General features: G+C 34.3%; 2 protein-coding genes across 3 annotated transcripts; one reads left to right on the top strand and one right to left on the bottom strand.

The window, feature by feature from the left end:
- Window positions 1–669: 669 nt before the first annotated feature.
- LOC103485962 (BTB/POZ domain-containing protein At3g05675) lies at window positions 670–6,825 on the bottom strand. The gene is made up of 3 exons (XM_008443740.3): window positions 6,525–6,825; window positions 2,586–2,659; window positions 670–2,352 (listed from the first exon to the last, which is right to left on the bottom strand). The coding sequence occupies exons 2-3, from the start codon at window positions 2,595–2,597 to the stop codon at window positions 1,027–1,029; spliced, it is 1,338 nt and encodes a 445-aa protein (XP_008441962.3). The 5' UTR covers window positions 2,598–2,659; window positions 6,525–6,825; the 3' UTR covers window positions 670–1,026.
- A 3,085-nt stretch (window positions 6,826–9,910) lies between these two features.
- LOC103485963 (rhomboid-like protein 15) lies at window positions 9,911–19,186 on the top strand. 2 transcript variants are annotated; one of them, XR_007822835.1, is made up of 13 exons: window positions 9,911–10,144; window positions 11,618–11,783; window positions 12,527–12,830; window positions 13,205–13,237; window positions 13,371–13,462; window positions 13,557–13,630; window positions 14,856–14,950; window positions 15,037–15,106; window positions 15,701–15,849; window positions 16,958–17,006; window positions 17,085–17,134; window positions 18,609–18,683; window positions 18,778–19,186. XR_007822835.1 is itself a non-coding variant. In XM_008443741.3 (13 exons), exons 1-13 carry the CDS (start codon window positions 10,121–10,123, stop codon window positions 18,781–18,783), a joined length of 1,194 nt encoding a protein of 397 aa, XP_008441963.1. In that variant the 5' UTR covers window positions 9,915–10,120; the 3' UTR covers window positions 18,784–19,186. The 2 variants fall into 2 exon arrangements, 1 of the variants encoding a protein (XP_008441963.1); XM_008443741.3 differs by having other exon boundaries at window positions 9,915–10,144; window positions 17,078–17,134.
- Window positions 19,187–20,109: the final 923 nt, after the last annotated feature.

The raw sequence follows: 20,109 nt of genomic DNA, 5'->3' as shown, positions 1-20,109 counted from the left end.
TAATTCTTCCTCAACTCAACAAATCGACAATCAATCTCATCCATTTATAAGACCTCTCTTTCATCTTGTTTTATAAAATGTGAACAAGTAATTAAGAGTATTCAAAAAACTAGTAACCCGACCTACTCGAATTACTTAACCCAAATAATAAGAGTTGGGTTACATTAAATTTTTGGTTGAGTTAGATTGAGAGAGAAAATTCAAGGGAGAAAAAAGTTAAAGCCAAATAGTCGGGTTGTATGAGTAAGAGGTCTCGTCCAACCCAATTATGTGTGTATATATATATATATAAACCTAAAACATAACATAAAAGAACCTCTTTTTGAATGGATATCGTAGACTTGAAATTTGAATACATAACATATATGTCCCCTTACACCTTGAATGACAATTAGTTCATTTTACATATTGAAAAACAAAAGAAAAACCAAGTCACCCCAGCCCAACCCAAATTTTTTGGATTGGGTTGAGCTAACCTTTAGATATTGAATCGATAGGATTCACTTTTTGTTAACGAGAATACTTTAGATTTGTCCATAATTTTCTTCAAACTCGACTTATGTACACCCCTACAAGTAATTTGTCATGGCTAGTGAGCAATTGAGCCAACTCTCATACAGGAGTTCCCAGCAGTTCAACAGCATTTGATTCAGTAAGGAACATTCTAAATCATTAGAAACCGAGTCAAAGGATCAGCCATTACCATTACCCGACAGAATTGCCAGCCAAACTACAACATAGAATTACACTGAGAGCTACACCATAAATACACTTCGATATCAGTGGCTATATGAAGCTAGCCGACTTCTTCACAGCCACTTTTCCCCTCTTTTATCATCTCTCTCCTTTTTCATTTTGACAAATGCACAATGCCCCCAACTTACTATTTGCAACAGCTAACACTAAAATTTTACAATAAAACAAAAGGGGAGGCTAGCCTAGAAACACAAAATAATGCTTCCAACCCAAACTTTAACAACTGCGGGTTGAAGGATGATTCACAATATAATTACAAACCACTTGAGTTCAAGCCGAGGGCTGGAAGCTTGCCGCTGTCGTGCCATGGTTATCCCCCACCACGGATAGCCTCCTCTTTGCCACTTTTGACCTATAACACCACACTTCAAATGCCTCTGTTAGATCAGGATAACGAATAACATGTTGATTCTGTAACCATTCGGTTATAATCTCTGCTTGCTCCCCTGATGGCAATGCAAGAATGATCGAAACAAATGCCGACTCTAGCAACTCCCAAATATCACTGTCAATCTTGAGTTTCAGATCATCAACACCATTGTTAGCAAGACTATCGATCAAGGACTTGGTTGTCCTTACGAAAGGAAGCCAAACCTTAACCATGTGAAGCCGTTTTGAAGTTTGGAGAATCACTGAGCCGTGCTTAATTGCCTCTAAAACCTTTGCCACCACTTCAATAATCCCTATTCTTGTATCAATAATTTCTGATGCTACACTTGTTTGCTCAACAACCTGGACAATCTTATCTGATGCACCAACCCAATTAGAGACAAACTCCTTCATACTTTCTAACCTTTTCAAAATCCGACATGTCCAAGCTAAATCTGTCAAACAAAAAACTAAAACTTGCACGTTCCTTGCCTTCCCATCCAAATGCAAAGGATCAAGTATAGTGTCTAGAAGATTGTTAAAAGTTTGTAATAGGCTCTTCACACATTCATTTATCTCCAATTTTATTTCAGCATCAGCCATCAATAGTGGAGCATCATCATCTTCAGTTAGCATGTACTCAAGTTGTTCTTGGGCCGAAGGCTTGAGATCATTTAAGTTTGAAAAGGGAGATGATGTAGCCAATCGAAGAGCGGAAAGAAATATCTGTCTAACAAGAGATGAATTGACTGGCTGAAGACGAGCAAGAATTGGCTCAGCTTCTGGTCCCATATGAGGTATAACCTTCAAAATTTCCTCCTCCTCATCCTCCTCCCATGGTACTGCTTCCAAGTAATTCACACAAGCACTAATAACATTTTTGCACTCAAGCTGGAAAGCCACACCAAGGATGCCAAGAGCAGTTCGAACATCATTCCATAAGTCATCAGTTGGGATATCTGTGATGACATAGAGAAGACGCAGAACATTTACATGGTAATCAAAGGTTGATTCTAGACAGAAGACCTCAACACAGTTTCGTGAGTCGAGAATCTGGCATGTTGGCCATTTCTCTGAAAGACGATCGGCAAAATACTTGCTCTGTGCAGTTAGGATATGAGAGTGACAATATAACCATTCATCTCGACCATCTTTTGTTCTAAGCCTCACAACAACATCACTGGTCGATCGGTCACCAACCTGGCAGTGTGATCTAGCTTTATGACTCTGCAGAAGAGAGGAGTTACAGTAAACGAAATGTGCAATATTACAGGAAAACCATATCTTAGAAGCTAAACTGTAATTAACAGTTGAAAGGATTTGAATCAAAGAGAAGTTGTACGGAGAGGCCAAGTGTCATATGGTGTTCAATCATGGGATGTCAACATGCCTCTTATAAATGAAGTGAATAACTGAAGACAAAGAAAAAGAGCATAACAATTAACATCTGCGTATCTTACCGAGTTGTCCATGAAAGATCACATGCCAATGAGCATACATTTCATGCATCCTTCAGTGTTCTGTTTAACAAGGCCTACATTAAACAGAAAGACAAAAAATTTCCGGTCATTTAAAACAGAAAATCAATAGACTTTCACCTACTTGGAGAAGTTTCCGTTTTGTACACAGCACATTAGGAGCAATGAAGAAAAAAGAGAATCCGTCTTTTTTTCAGGATGTGAAAGTGCCAATGAAAATAATCAATTCATTGATGAAATTTGGAATTTCCATGGTCAAAAAAAGAGTTTTCTGCATATGTGATGTGGTAGGATAAAACTTAAAGCATGGTGTAGTTTTGGTGCATGCTGAAATATATAAACAAAAATAGTAGACAACAACGATAACAATCATTTTCCGGAACTTATTTTTCAAGAAAAACACAGAGCTTTTATTGATATTTAAAGAGATATAAATTAAAGACTCCGTAGCATGTGAATCATTCCAAAAGTCCCCAAGTAATGAGAGCAGCATCTAAAGCGTAAACACAATCTGAATAATAATAACAAGAAACTCTCCAACAAGATACCATCTCATAAAACGAGCAATTGCAAAAAAATTTGGAAAGAGCAGACCAGGAGGCCAGACAGAGCTTTACCATGTGAAATCTTTCCTCTCAATGAACATTTTTGTTACCAGAACACCATTCATTCCCTTTAACCATATACCCCAGCCCACGTATTTAACAATGTTGATTCATGGAACTCTTACTTTTCCTATTCGAGCATGACCACAAAATAAATTGAAGATGTGCTTTTTTAACCCTGGAATCACAAACCCAAGTGTATCCACATATATGAACAACGGGTTTAGGACTTAGAATTTAGGGTCAAGGATTTGTGCTTAAGTTTTTGTTTTTAAGTTTTTGTTTTGTTTTTATTTGTTTCCCTTTTTTTTCTTTTTTCTTTTTTTTTTTTTTGTATTTTTATATTTTATTTTGTATTTTATTTTTATTCTTTATCCAATTAACCAAAATGCACTGCCCAAACTTAAAGAAAAGCTATCTGCGTGCATAAGAAAAGAAAGCCTAACAGCCTAAAATTTTTAAGGAATGAATAAAAGAAAAAATAAGTAAACATCTATATTACACTAGAGTATACAGGGGGAGAATGAAAGGATGGATAAATACAAAGATAACGGTAAAAAGATAAGATGTTGGGTTGAAGGTGAAAGGATGTATCTCCCACCTAAGTTGGATTCTAAATACTGATTAAACCTAGCTTGGCCTTCAAATAATCAACAAATATCCTTGGCAGAGATGCCACGATATCTACAACCTACATCTTCGTGGGCATGTAGGTGAGGGAAATGAAATTTACTTCAATCTAACCTCCATCAGGTGATGGTCTGTCTCAACCTTATTTCAATCAGTAATGATGTTGGGACCGTTATCTATAGCTGTGATAGCTTGGTTATAAAACAAAGTCATCACTGGTTCCTTTTGACTTATTTTTATTTCAATGAAGATTTTTGTCTATATCGCTTCACATCTCCACGAGACAACTCAAAATCATCTTCTAGACTACTTGTGAATATCACTGGCTGTTTCTTGTTTCTTTAAGTTACTAGGCTGCCCCTGACATACATGCAGTAGCAAGGATGGAAGAATCAAGATTTTTATCAGCCCTACATATGAAAATTAATGGGGCTAAGATTTTTCCATAGAGGGGACATTTATGCTAGGATGCACAAGAACTTTGAAAAGAGCAGTAAGATTAATTTAGCAGGTGATACTGATGGCAACCCACGACTTCCTTATTGAAGCAGAGGCCCATCAACTAGGCTTTAAGTTTGAGAAAGATACACCATGCTAATGTAAGTTCTGAAATTGAAGGCCCTAGCGCCATTGTTGCCTTGTTGAATTACAAAAAAAGTGAATGTGTAAGGAACCAAGAATGGAGTAACTTTGTTATGATATAAATGGATTACTTTAATGTGGTTTTACGAACATTCATAAAATGTTTAGTAATGACTACCAACAATCATAGAATCGCCCAACGATCCTTAAACAACCTAAAAGAGTGAAAATACTATTATGCCATGCAGACTGACAAAAAGATGAGCTGCTCGTAGCAAGGTTTAGTCAAGGCTGTAGACAGGCCCTATGTCCTTCCAAAAGGAAAAATAGATGCCTCCAGCCTAATCCTATTCTAGAAGAAAAAGGATGGGGGCCTCAAAATATGTGTTGACGATCAAATCCTAAAGCAAGTATACTCCACAACCCTTTTCAACATTTTAGACTTTGTATGATTATTTCGTCAAGTTAGATCTACTATCTAGTTACCAAAATTATCAAAGTGAGAAAAGTAGAAAAGGATAACAGTTCACATTATTCAAATTCCTAGCTATGCCTTTTGGCCTAACCCAATGCCCCATACTAGTCTTTAAGGGACACCAAAATCTACGAAGAGTTCCACAAGGACCTCAACAGATTCTACATTGAAAATATCATAATCTACAACCCCACTCTTTAAGGGACGTCAAAGTTACGAGTAAAATAAGTTGCATCATGTGAACATGGATAAATGCTTTTTCACTTAAAAGCACATTGGTTTCCTTGATCAAGCTGCCAACAAGACAAAAGGTTCTAGAATGGCTCCTAAAAAGTTTGCCTTACTGAGAAAATAACTAGATAGGTTATTTTCTGTAGGAGTTGTGGTCAGGCGATTTAAAGAAGAAAATAGTGGTGCTGGTTGCTAAATGGCATGGACGTTCCCTTTGGAAGATCATAGTCTACAAGACAAGGTCATTGTGCAAAAAATACCAATATTTTGAAGGGTTGTTTAACTGTCAGACTCTTAGTTAGACTTGGAAAAGTAAAGTTGAACTTGGAATTGTAAAAGGTACCCTTGGGACTTTGTTTCTAGCGGCTAGGGACAAACCAAGAGGCCATTTGTTTTGGAATTGATCTGACACAAATACTAGCGTCTAGAAAACATCACTACTGGTCCTCAACCTACATTAACTAAATCTCTAACTCCCTTATTCTGCCAACAACCACTTCACTTTCAAATGAGTTCAGTGGCTAATTGTTGGAAAGAAGAGGTTGGTTCTTGCGATTTTCACTAAGAAAACAGATAAAATGACAGTTTCTGAGTGAACTTGTCTTTTTATTTCGGGTAGTTGGACTGGATGCCAAATTTTCAGGAAGATAGGTATGGACTTTGAAACATCAGGTTATTCCAACTAAATCAAGGATCTCCCATGTCAGCATTCTCAGAGGGTGGTCGTGACTTTTGAGAATAACGTATTATTGGAAATTTGGGGTAACTGGTAAAGTGGTAAAACAACTCCTAACATTGCTAAGTTGCAATCAGTACTTCATAATCAAGACGTTGTCGAAAAGAGGAATCCACGCTTATTTGCTACTAAATTGATGGTACCTTTCTAAAAACAATAATAGAGAAAACTTGAACCGTCACTTCCTTAGGTGCAAGCCCAAATAAGGTTGCTGGTTGAACTTAAAAAAAAAAAAAGAAAAAAAAAAAGAGCTAAAAAATTTGTCTTGAATGGAAACTCTATAACTGCAACGGTATAGTAGCTGAACTAGATTCTACATCTTCCAACGTTTTCTTTTCTAAAATTATCCTGCCATTTTCAAATTAAAATAACACAAAACTATCCAATTCCAGAAACCGAACACCCACGAATCAAAAGACCAAGGAAAATGAAGATCAGCCCAACTGCTATAGCATGGCGAAGAAAAACACAACTATATGAATATCCAAGTAGGAAGTAAACTCTCACAGTAGTGCACAAAATAATTGACAGCAACATCCAGTAAACAATGATTGGGTAAGAGAGGCAATGGATTCAAAGTAAAAACATGGAAGAAGAGTGAGAAAACTGAAGTTGGATCCAAAGAAAGTGAAGAAAGAAGTGATTGAAAATGAGAATATTACCATTGGTGAGAAGCAAGTTGAGAGATTGAAGAAGGAAGGAGAAGAGAGGTCGGATTTAGAGCTTGAAGGAACGGAACGGAAAAGTAGAAAGAGGAGAGGAGAAGGCTATCTCTGTGTCTCGGCGGTCAGTCTTGAGCTTTGTCTCCCGGTGACGTGGTTCTCAATGGAATGGGGTTTTCCCAAATTGTGCAGATTTCGAAAAGTATATTCTTGATTTTGAAAACATAAATAAATAAATACAAACCGAATTTTGGAGTAGGTTTTCATTGAGGTTTAAAGTCCATGAAAATGTACCTATCTCAATTTCAAATTGATAAAATTATCAAGGTTAACTTTATATATAACAAAATATTAATTTTTTACCATTCGTATAAAAGAAAGTCATTGAATCTCACGTTGTATTTTTGCAAAATTACAAAGTTACTCTTCTTCTTCACTTTCTTCCTTGACTTCTTTATTGAAGCCAAATTCAGAACACTCATACTCGCTACAATTGAAAACAAACCACGAGAGTCAACCCACGTGGTCTATGGGCAATACTCACTTCAACTAGAGCCTATCCACGTTAGCTATACTCACTAAACGAAAAATCCAACATTTCTCTCACTAGATTTGCATAAAATCTCACTTTCTCTTCCTAGGTGTGTTATTCGATTGCCTAACTCTTTTTCCACTCTCTTCTTTTAACAATTTTGAGATATAAAAGAAGAAGATGGAGATAGTTACATAAATGCCATTAAGGCAAACATTACAACTTTGCCCTTAACCACTGTGGACTTCGATTGTGCTTATGGAGCATTAATTTTGTATCTCGAATAGGTATAGATAGATTTTTATTCGTGTCTAATTGAGATAGACATAGATAGAATTCTATTTGTGTCGAATTCTATTTGTGCCTATCTTGGATAGACAAAGGTAGAATTATACCTATGTCTACCACACTGATGACATAGATAAAGATAGCAATCTATTTATGTCTATCTCAAATACATTTATTTATACTTATTACTTTTCTCTTACTTATCTTATCTATTAGGTTAATCTCATTAGCAACATTGAATACAAGGTAATGGATGAAAATGAACATTTCATACGGAAGCTAGACTTAGGATCGTGTAGTTGTCGAGTATGAGATTTTGAGAAAATTCTATTTGCACGTGCTCTTGTTGTTATATGGATGCTTGATTTAGACACTTGTTCTTATGTAGCTAAATTTTATTATAGAGAAACATTCTTAGTAACATACAATGATTGTATTCGATTTGTTGGAGTTCATTTGGATTGAAGGGTTGAAGATGATGCTATGAAAACATTACCTCCTATTGTCAAACATCAAGCTGGAAAACTTAGAAAACAAAGGATTTCATCTTTAGACGAATTTAAAAGTTCATCGAAATGTTTTAATTGTAATTAAATTTTATCAGTATCTACTTTGTCTATCTTGGATAGACAATGATAGAGTTTTGTCGTCGCTTTCTATCTCAAATAGGCAATGTAGAGTTATATCTATGTTCCTCTTATTTTTCTTCTTCTATTTCAGCATTTTCATGTTATTGAACTCCAATTTCTTTTGTCTGCAAGCGTATAATGGAAAGTAAGAATTTTTAAGAACCTATTTAGTAGTTTGGGATAAAAAAAACTTATCTGAATATACATAGATAGTGATTTATATATAATTGTTTATTCCAGACAAAGATAAACCACTGTCTATCCCAAATAGATAACGATAGATATATAGTTTGAAAAAGATTCAAACCTCAACTAACAAGTGTGTTTTGGGGTGTTTCAAAATTTATGCCTTAAATTGTTTCCAAATCATTTTCAGTTTTTTTTTTTTTTTTTTTTTTTTTTTTTTTAATCTTCAACTTCATCTATCTACGAGTATATAATGAAAAATAAAAACTTGATATATAATTGTGATAGTTTGAGATAAGAAAGTGATAAATCACTATTACTGTATATCCTAATATAGATCTATACTTTGGATAATCATTATTTTTTCATTTTAAAAAAATGACATTATTGTAATTACACATAATTGGGCCTTGACTAATTGGCCTTTTAAAATGTTTAATAGGATATAAATATTTTACCAAATTGTTATATTAAAAAAAATATAAATATTAATGTTAATGGATATTTTTTTAAAAAATAATTTGAAAAAAAAATAAGTAAAATATTTCAATTAATAATAATAATAAATATTTTATGATTCTTATTATTTATATTATATTTACACTATTTTGTTACTTATTTTTTATATTTCATGACTTGTTTACGAGGTAATAGAAATGTTAGATTTACTCCTCATGTTCATGTGATGAAATGAAAATGTACCTAACGTGAAATGGCGAGAGAAGGAATGTATTGAGCATACAACTATTTATACCGTTGCAAAATGTTTCTTTAAAAAAATCTGTAAAATGTTTCTTAGAAAATCCATAAGAATGTCGACTGTAGTTTAATACAAAAGTTTTAATTGTGTCTTGGCTTTAGGAAAGTAACATTGTTGACTTCAAAAAATAAGGTGATTAAAATAAATGATAAATGTTGATGTGTCTGTCATGTGGTGTACAAAAATTAGAAAAATAAGTTTGTTGTTACTATTTATACCAATTGCAAAATATATTGTTGAAATCAGTAAGATAATCAATTTTTACATGTTAGTTAGTTGTTACATCAATTTACATGGATGGTGTTTAAAACAACCAGTCCCTTCCATTGTAAATATACAATCATTGATGGCGCTGATATTATTAATATCCTAACAAGCTTGAGACCTTGTGATGATGAGAATTTTTTTGTAAACTTATAAAAGATGACAATTTTATCTTACAAGCTCTTATTAAATTAGGGTTAGGCTACGTGAGATGTTTGATCTGTCTTCTTTTAAATTTGTAGAGTTTTCAAGAGGTCGAAAGGTTTTATATGAGGCTAGAGTCAAATTGATACAATTATTAATTTAGAGTTTAAATTAATATAACCTCTAAAATTATAAATTGATATTTGCCCCGATCAATATTTAGCAACTGTATCAACAACACAAATTTGGATGCAAAGCCTAGTAGACGAGACACTCAACTAATACCAACTCAAATTTGAAAGAAAAAATCTTAAATCCTATATTTTGTATTTATTATACCTTTATACGTATTTGAGTATAAGTTATGGGATATAATCAGACCGATGACAAGGTATATTTTTAGTATAAAGATGAACCTGGATTTTAAAAATACAAATTATAATGAATTTTTATATGAAAGGTAAATAATTTATTTATTTTTTAAAAAACCACACTAAAAAGAATTAATTACATGTTATCACTGCACAATAAGAAGAAAAAGAATAATATGATGTGTTGTAATTTTTCTTGGAGAGGGTGTGTTTATTAATTAAGAGCTATGGAAACTTATTTTAGAAGACAAAAGGGGAAAAGCAGTTTGAGCTAATGAATTCGAAGAGACCCACAAGATTTTGGAAGAACACTCGTTTGCATAAAATGCGTTGAAATTTATAAATAATAATTTCATTGCGTTTGCAGTTGCTTCAAGAACTCTCTAGACTTGCTTTTCAACGGGTAATTTTCAAGAAAAAAGATGAGATCCAACATCGTTACGGAGGTAAACTTTTTGTATTTGCATTTCTTAAGCTTCAATTGGCCTGACTTTGTCCGGAGTTTTGAAATTCTGTTCAAAAATTCGAACCTGTAAAGCCAAACTAACTCTCGTCGAAGTTTGTTTTGTTGCTACGAGTGTCGGAGGTAAAGAACTCTTCTGGGGTTCTGAGAAGTTGTTTTTGTGTGTTTAATTGATTGTTTTTATTTAAAGATGAGCGAATTAATAGGGGAGATCTTCGGACATTGAGTTAATTAATTTTCTGAAATGGTGTCGTAGTTTCATTTATTAAGAAATGAATGACTTTATGCGTTGAGAGATCCACCCACGTAATGTGAAGCGAGCAAATCTTGATGACTGATGCTAATGTCAATCAGCTGAAAAATGCAGAAGTTCACAAACCTCAAGTAAGAATTAGCACACTAAGTCAAAATCTGGACGAAATTTCTACCTTCTCAAAGTGAACCTTTGTCCTAAGGTGTAATTTGAAAATGTCCCAACCACCATGTTTCTGTTCTTTTCAAGCTGCTTCACCTGGAAGACCTTTTCATTTCTTTTCTTTTTCCCGTGTACAGGAAGTTTAAGAGTCTCAATAACTAACTAAAAGCTCATGAGTTCAATCCATGGTGACCACCTACCTAGGAGTTAATTTTCTATGAGTTTCCTTGACACTCAAATGTCGTAGGGTCAGGCGGGTTGTCCCGTGAAATTAGTCGAGGTGTGCATAAGTTGGCCCGGACACTCATGCATGTATAAAAAAAAAGTGATGTCTTATGAAGAAGGAAAAAGCTCCACTTCCATTTTTCTGGTTGATGGCATTGTGTTTGTAGAGTAACGTTTTATTGCCAACTTTGCTATTTAGTAAATTATACATATGGACTCTGAGGATGACTGAGATTTTCAGGCAGTTGAAGGTTACCTATTTTTTGCTGTAGTTGCAAATCCTTCTGGCTGAGTCTACTTGGTTGCAACCTGAAATAAACCCAATCTCTCTCACTGCCAATTTTTGGTTCCTTACATTGTATAGTTTCTGATCGTAACCTCTAAATTAATCCAGTCTCCCACTGGAAGCTTCAAGAAATAAACATATTAGAAAAAAAAAAAACTGATTGTATGCTTCAAGGGATTTGCCTTGACAGAACATTTATTTTATTCATGAAATACTGGTACTTAAGCTAGTTGACCCGTAACTTTACACATGGTCTTATTGACTTCTCTGCATTCATGATAAGAGTGAGAAAACGAATTGAAATAGTTAATCCCAGTGGCAAACAACTAGTTTATACTGTATTTTGTATAGTAGCTGAATTAAAATTATCTAACTTGGAAAATTAGATTTAAAAATTAATTAAATAGACTTCTGATGATAATTTAAATTAAGTCATAAAACTTGATAGTAGCATCATTATGTTTTTCCTAGTATAGCATAAAGAGAGAACAAAAGATGACCACTTCACTTTTCGTTTTGGTGGTTGATAGGCAGGATTGCCAACAAGGGTGGGGCAGTGGTGGGAAGGCATTCCATTCTTTACTTCCTCGATTATACTCATCTGTGGAACCATTTACTTGGTATGTCTCTTGGTTGGATATGACTCATTTGTGGAAGTATGTTTCTTACCTGCGGCAATCCTATCACATTTTCAAGGTACATTCCTCCTTTTCTCAATTTGCAGTGGTTGCTTTTTGTCTCATTGAATGTATTATTCACTCTCTCTTAGTTCCTTTCCTGTAATGATTTTGTTAATGCTCTGGAAATAGTTTTAGGGTGCTAGAATTGAACCTATGCTCGATTTGAAGTTCTTAGGGTTCTGAAAACATTTCATGTGACCAGAATTAAGGACTTGGGGCCTTGTAGTAAACATTAAACAAGTATATTCGACTTGCCTTTCAACAAATGTTGCTGGTTTATATAACTGAATTTGATATTGTTATGTTAACTTTAGTTTTAGGGTGACCATGCACCATGCTTTGTTTGGAATATGATGGACAACTATCTTGAGCCAGCCAATACCTTTGATCATTCTTTCAAACAATATGTAGAGTAGTTTCCTACTTAATTGAGCATGTTTGCTTAAAATGAAGGTCTCAATTTCTCTTCATGGTGGATTGTTCAGTTGGAATGCTGTTGCAGGGCATGCTAATAAGTGTTTTGATTGTTATGGAAATAAGACAAATAAAATATTTGTACCCAGAACTGGTACTTGGTATGATAAGTTGTACTCATAGTTCACTTTTCGATGACAACTTCCTTTGTTTAGAATTTCTGACTTCTATGATTACATGGCAATGTTCACATCCTGTGATTTTTTCTTATTACTTTGCTAGTTGTTACATGGAAGTTGTCCAATTCTTTTCATGGTTCTTAATGCTATTTGGTTTGTCATGCAGTTTACAGGATTTTTACGTCTGTTCTTTTTCACGGTTCACTACTTCATGTTTTATTCAACATGTTGGCTTTAGTACCTCTGGGTTCTGAACTAGAGAGAATCATGGGATCAATTCGCATGCTCTACCTGACAATTCTCCTAGCCATAAGCAATGCTACTATTCATCTTTTCATCGCAGTTGTCATGGCTCATAACCCCTTTCATCATTATGACAACCTTATGAACGAGTGTGCCATAGGATTCTCTGGAATTTTGTTTTCATTGATTGTTATAGAGACAAGTTTGAGTGGTATTCAATCCAGGAGGTAAGTTTCTTTAACCAATGGCTCGTAGTGCATATTATTTACTGGCTTGGCTTTGATTTTTGAACACTAGGACAAAAAAAAATATAGTTCTCTGATGTCCAAAGACATTGTGTTAAGTGAAACTCTAGATTAGAAAGCATGGAGAACATTCCTTTGGGCCTCAAAATTGGATTGCTTTCTTCGTCTATTCCATTACTTATTTTTCTTACGGGTCTTGCACATCAATATTGCAGGATGCAGGATAATCCTTTTGTATAAACATGTTTTAAATCTTGACAATACTTACCGGTATATAGTATGGTGGTTTCCATTATTGATTAGTGCAATTAGGTTAACTAACACACTTTACTTTTTCCCCACCCTTTGTTTTGCAGTGTTTTTGGCCTCTTTAATGTTCCTGCTCAATGGTAATTTGAATATTTATTAATATGCTTAAATTAATTTCAACTATCTTTTGTATCCATGTTTTTTTGGATCAGATACAATTATCTTGTGTATCCATGTCGATAATTGGTTTAAGACATATGTGACCTGGTTTAGGTATGTGTGGATTTTGTTGGTGGTATTCCAGCTTCTAATGACAAACGTCTCGTTTCTAGGGCACCTCTGTGGCATAATAACTGGATTTGCATGTCAGTTTTCCTATCTTTGCCCATCTCTTGAGCCAAAATTTCTATAATATATCATGGAGTTGAGAGTTCTGATTCTTCTCTGCCAACATTGCAGATATTTATGGGCTATTAAACTTTCTTTTACCTGGAACGTCCTTTTATTCTGCTATGGAGTCTTCCTCTTTGCTTGTAAGTGTTTCGTTGCAATGGAAATGGATGGTAAATGAGATTATTACTGTAAATATAGCAAGATTAAAGAAACATTGACCCTTTACTAGTTTCTCCATTGGCCAATCTCTGATAGCCTGAACACTGGTAGGAGTTGATATAGATGTCCTTGCACTTGCAATAAATCCAAGAAAAAGTTCTGAAACGTTGAAGATATAGTTTATAAAAGTAACATTTGTGATCGAGTTTACTAATATTGTCAAAATGAAGAGCGTGAAGAGTTTGAGAAAAGATTCTAAACCTTGATTTATTACTATGATGAAAGTGTTTCGTTTTGGATAGTCCAAAGTGTCTCCAATTAACACACTAAAAAGGTTCTTCCATCAGGTTCAATTTGACTTCCCTACATTGATTGCATCATACTTGGTTTTTTCTTTATCTCTTATTTCTTTGGTGAACGTAAGATTCCTATGCTGAATTTAGCACAACAGATTTGAACCTCCAACCTTGCAGGAGGAGTTCAAGCAATGTTCATGACCACAAGTCTAATAATCTCACGGAAAGTATGACAATATAGTTAAGTCTTTAAGACTAGCACCAATTTGCGAGTATGGCTGGCTTAGTTGATGCGAAAGAATTTCTTCATAAGTCTAGCAGAGTAAATATGCAAGTAACGGTTTTAAAGAGTAAGAAGCCTTACAACTGGTCAGGATTGAAGAGTAGAATTATTATGTTGCGTGGTCTGAGATATTGCACACTTCCATGCTTTCTTTTGGCACCCCCCCTCCCCCAAAATCTCGTCCCAACTTTTTTTAACTTTTGATTTTTTCTGGTTTTTATTTCCTTTTTTTGGTTTGCCCTGGACCTTCGCATGGCATTGCTTCGTTCTTCCATTCTTCCCTATGGGAGCAGTTTCTTGTTGCAAAATAAAAATGTCAACAAAGAAAAAGAAAAACACTCGATCATTATCTTCATCTTTTTGTTAGAACTTAAACTCTATCTTTTTAATTGTTATATATATGGTTATTAAATATTCTTAAATCATACACAAGTATTACAATTAATTAAATTTTTTGTAAATTTTTTAACCTTGGTTCCCTAGTCATCATTCAACTGTAGATACTGTTAGTGCATATATGTAGTCCTTTTTTTTTAGCTTTTATTGAGGAAACAATCTATTTGTCTTTGCCTACCTTCTTTGGTGTAACCTTTTTTATTTGGTTCCATAATGGTAAATTTTTTGTAGTCTTCTTGTGTGAGGCGACCTAAATTTATTCTGTGCACCGGTGGAAATCCCTCTGCCCAACTTCCAACATATTCTGGCCAAAATACCACGTCCAGGTAAATTGCGCTGATTATATTTATTTTAATGTCCAGTTCAATATTTACATACGTTTCCCTTCATTTTACCTTTTCCCTTTTAACAGTGGCCTCTCCGTTCCTAATGTTTGGAGAAATTTATCTTCATGGATGCCTCGCAGAGAAACGGTCACTGAGGTATTTTATTCCCTTAAAATAGTTAAATTACTTTATACACGTATGATTTGGCTTTTGATGTAGAAGAGAGTTGGAATGGGGAAGTGGATAGAACAGGGAAACACGAGTTAGCACCAATACAGAGTCTGGTTATTAACACAATCATTCAAAAGTAAACATGCCGAGTAGTTCACTTGTGCTAGAAGGAAACTGGCACTGTGGTTAGGTTGATCATTAGAACTTTTTATTAGGGTGATTACTTATTAGTTATCTTTCTGTTATAACTTGCTGAGTTAGTCTGTTAGGAGTTAGCAAGAGAGCGTAAATGAAGATTGAAGACAGGAGGGCAGTGTAAGCTTCTTGGGTTGCTTGTGGAACCTTCATTGTAACTGTGAACAGATCAATTAGATCTCTCTTGATGTTAAGAACATCCAAAAGAGGCTCCTTTCGATAAACTTTTGGTTTTTGGTTTTTGAAAATTAAGCTTGTGTATATTACTTACTTCCATTCATTGGGTTTATTTGTTTGTTACCTACTTTCTTAAAGTGTTTTAAAGAACCAAGCTTAAGTTTTCAATTTTGATGCTACTGTGATTGGAAATTTGACATGATACAGCCACAACAACAAGACAACAGATTTCCTGGACGTGGAAGAACGCTTGGTTCCACTCAAAACCAAAGTGCTCCTGCTGGTGATTCAGAGTTTAACTTGCAAACTAGGTTATTGGATAGGAGCTCTGCAGATCGTCAGTCATCTGATGGAAGGTAGTAACTATTAAGATTTTGGAAAGTTACAACAATTAACCACAAACATTTAGTTTAATCAAATTGCACCCAAGCTAAAGTGTTGCAATCTTAACCTTAAACTTGAAGAAGTGTTGCAACTTTCCCTTCAGTTTTGTTTTTGTATTATTGAAATTAGGAAGGTTTTTACATTGCCTTTTGTTAAGATTAATGGGTGAATTAGCTGAAATTGAATAGAGGATAGATGTTGCAACATTTAAGTATGTCTAGGGTCTAATTTGATGAAATTAAAAGTTTAGGGGTAATAACCTTTTTTTTCTTGACATATAATTTTTTTTTCCTTTTACATTTGTACTATGATGTATACATCGGCCTGAGAGATGTATAATCTGAATCCTAAAGTGTATTTAAAAACAATTTGATGATATGCTTGTTAACTTTGTGCTATCATAAACACTGTCTATTATGATGTATTTGACTTTGAAATTGGTCCAAGTGAAAGTTATGCATGCAGAATGTGAGCAATGAAAAATGCCCATGTCGGTATTTCAAGTCTATACAAATTCATTAGTATGGAAAACTGGAGATTTATGTGTTTTCCCTTCCCAGGAAACAAATTATATTATGGGTCTGTTCACCGGCGGATTTAGCATAGTCCCAGGGGCTTGAGTCCCCCTCAACTTTATTGTCTTTATATAATATGTATAAAGAAAACTATTTAATTATTAATATTTATCATTAGCTTAGTGGTTATTCTGACTATCGTCTCCCTACCCACCCAGGTTCAAATCCTACCTATGTAATTTATTTTCCATATTTTTCTTTTAGCCCCCTGTCAATATATTTTCTAGATCTGTTTGAGAGTGCTTTGAAAGGCTTGCAGATATTAAAGGAAACTAAATAAATTATGGAAATATACAAGTATTTCCCTTATGAATGTTTGGTAATTTTTTTGGCATAAAACATACCAAGTGCTTCATCTAAAAAAAAAGAACACTTTTAAGAAGTGCTTTGAACTCTTCAAGAAGCATTTTATAAGTGTGAACACAAAAATCAGTACTGTATTTAGTGCAATGCTTGATTTTCTTACCCCAATATCTTATAGGGTTCTATGTGATGATTTTGTTAGGCAAAACGATAGCGCAGTAGTGGATCGGGCAACCCCAATGCAAAACCAGGTTTGCTTCATCTTTCTTCATAATTTGCTCTTTCCAGAGTTTCTTTTGGGTTAATTGTGTATTTGTTGCAGAGATCAGTTGCCTCTGATGCAGAGATTCAAAAATTAGTATCAATGGGTTTTGAAAAGGTAACTCTTACTCCATGTCATTGAAATAATCCGTTTTCGTTACTATTTTAAAATATCTGTGAACTATGTGACTATATGGACTTGTAAGGGTACCACCTAACAAGGAAACACTCAACAACCCATTGCAAATTCAAGAGCATGGAAAATATATGGGATATGTTGTAATATTACAGGAAAAGTGACAAGATGACCCAGCCTTTTGAGAGGTCTAGTCTCTTTCAAAATTTTCAAAGGAAATTCCACAAAATTTTTCACAGCTCTGCCCCCTCTCAGCTCATTCCCTCTATTTATAACTAAAATCTCTAACAAACTTACTATCTAATTATTTGATAATCCCCTTCTAATATTCTATATTAATGTTTGACCAACGATCCTCCCATATCCCTAAACAGGGATGTGTTAGAACACCAAATAGTGCTTTCTACTAACTTTGATTACGTTTGCCCAAAAGATAATAGAACAACGTACAGCCCGTTCACTAGCAAACCACGATCCTTCACAAAAGGTTTCACAAAAAATTAAAATAACACTCACACAACTATTCAGCCAAAAACAACATAACATCAAAACACCACAAAACAGATTATTTATAACCCCAGACCCCCGCGAGGTAGCAACGGTCTTCTGCCATTCCTTCCGCCTTCCTCCAGAGGGAGCAGCCCACCCTTTACACGATAAAACTTGTACCCCCTCTGTGCTGCCTGCTCCCTTTTTATTCCCACTACTAACTAACTTGTGGTCCCCCCTGATTGGGACTGGTCCCCAGTCTCCTTGCTTTCCTCATTGCTTCCACGTGTCCCCGTATTACTGTCCTTCTTCCTTCAGTTATAGGTGAATAAAATTGGAGGTCTAGCAAGATGTCACATTATTCTCATTTCGTACTTGCGTGTTCTATAATCTTTATGATAGCATTATTTTAGTATAGTTATAAAGAGGCAAGGCTTTGAAGGTTCGCATTGAGGTTAGTAGCCTTTTGACCTAATCGATCCATCTTTGTTTCCTTGGCATGTAATCTGTACAATACCTTAATTATTAGTATATGTTTGGATTAACTTTCTAAGTGCTTAAAATAGTGTTTATGAGTGCAAAGAAAGTGTTTGTAAACACTTAGAAAGTCAATCCTAATGCAAGCTTAGTATAATTCTTGGGAGGTAAAGCTTTCATACTTTGGATGTTTTCCACCCAGCATTCACTCTTACCTTAGCCTTTTCAACCTCCAGAACTCTTTGTTAGGTGTTTGTTAATTTCAATTGGATAGCCTCCAACTTCCTAGTCTTGAAAGGCTATTACAATTAACAACTCAATAACTTCTAAGAATCTTTGTTTCTAAAAGTTATGAATGCACTTTGTATCCTGACAGATGGTTAACACGACCTTATACTTTAAGGGAAAAAAAAAAAGACATGTAAAACATAGCCAGAATATGCTATGATAGTGACAACATTTGACTTGAAATATTTTGAAACGTTTACAGACCCAAGTAGAAGTTGCGCTGGCAGCCGCTGACGGGGACATTAATATAGCAGTTGAAATCCTTATGAGCCAAAAGGTTTGTCTTCTAGGACAAAGTGTAAATTCATGAATAGTTACTGATTTGGTTTGTACTTTACTCACTCACCATGGCAACTAATGATTTTCTGCAGGATTAGTTGAAAATAGCAACCAAGTAATTCAGCTTATGCCATAGATTTTTTAGTGGCTATGGGATTTTCTTCACTTATTTTTGGCTGTAGTTTTCATCTTGCATTGTATATTCCTAGGAACCCTTTTAGGCTTTTAGGAGATATGTGGTCAAATCATGAAAATGTGAATGCAACTTTATCAGTAGGGAAGGTTGATTGAAATGTAATTAGCTAGTTAATACTGTTTTTAGGTTCTGCTTTGGCTGTCTTTTCCTAGAAGGATAATATGTCGATGACATAGAAGAGTGTTTAGTGGATGTTTAGGATTGATTTTAAAATTGTAATGGCTAAAATCACTTGAAATATGCCTTCAATCATAAAAAATTAAGTTAATATTTACACTTTTAATATAATTTTCATTTCATCAAAATTGGTTTCGAATCATTAGGAACTTCATTACGATTTTTATGAATCTAATCATTTTAGAATTGTCACTCTCCCTTTCAAACCCTCTTCTCTTAGCTCAAAAGAAGGTGTGACGTCAGTAAGTATCGTGAGAGTCAAAGAAGGTATGACATCAGCAAATACCGCTATACTCTCACAATACTTATTGACAACTTACTAGGCTACTAATTCTTATTTAGAATCAAATCAAGAAAAGCATGCATAGTATTTATATACACACACTTGTCACAATTGTAACCCAAGACAATCTCATAGCCTAAATTTAATAAACAAAAGACATATACATTAAGAAACTTAAAGATGGGACGAAAAACTGGCAATAATAGATTAGACTCGAGATTTGTAATTTCTATTAGGAAAGTGGAAAATATTTGAAATAATGAGCTAAAACTTAGCGAGTGACTAATTTAAATAAAACATGTTTGGAAAACAGTATATAAAGAAATCTTAGCAAAACAACTCATATATTTGTAGAACTTTCTTATTACTATAGTACCTGTCTGGCTATGTTGTAACAGCGTACGCTCAGTACTCCCAATGTCTTTGTCGTAGCGGAGTATATCCACACTCTTAATGGCATCATTGTCATGGAGTAAACTCAACACCAAAAATGAAAATCTATCTATGTGTACACATAACTATCTTTGTAGAGATTAAACTATCTCTGGATATCTTGGATATAGAGTAATGTAAATTAAACTTCAAAACTTATAACTTGCACAAATAAATTACTCATGTTGATAGTTCATAAGCTCACAATAGTTCTAAATCATGCTTTGCTTAAACACTTCACTACTAGTAGTTATATTTAAAATGTTTAAGAAAGATCTCATGCTTGAAATATTTTAAGAAATCTCATGCTTTTGATAACTCATCGAAAACAAATAA

The sequence above is a fragment of the Cucumis melo genome, chromosome 8 (genome assembly GCF_025177605.1).
Source record: "Cucumis melo cultivar AY chromosome 8, USDA_Cmelo_AY_1.0, whole genome shotgun sequence".
Classification (NCBI taxonomy): Eukaryota; Viridiplantae; Streptophyta; class Magnoliopsida; order Cucurbitales; family Cucurbitaceae; genus Cucumis; species Cucumis melo.
Note: the sequence above shows the minus strand (reverse complement) of the source record. Positions and strands in the feature narration are given on the sequence as shown.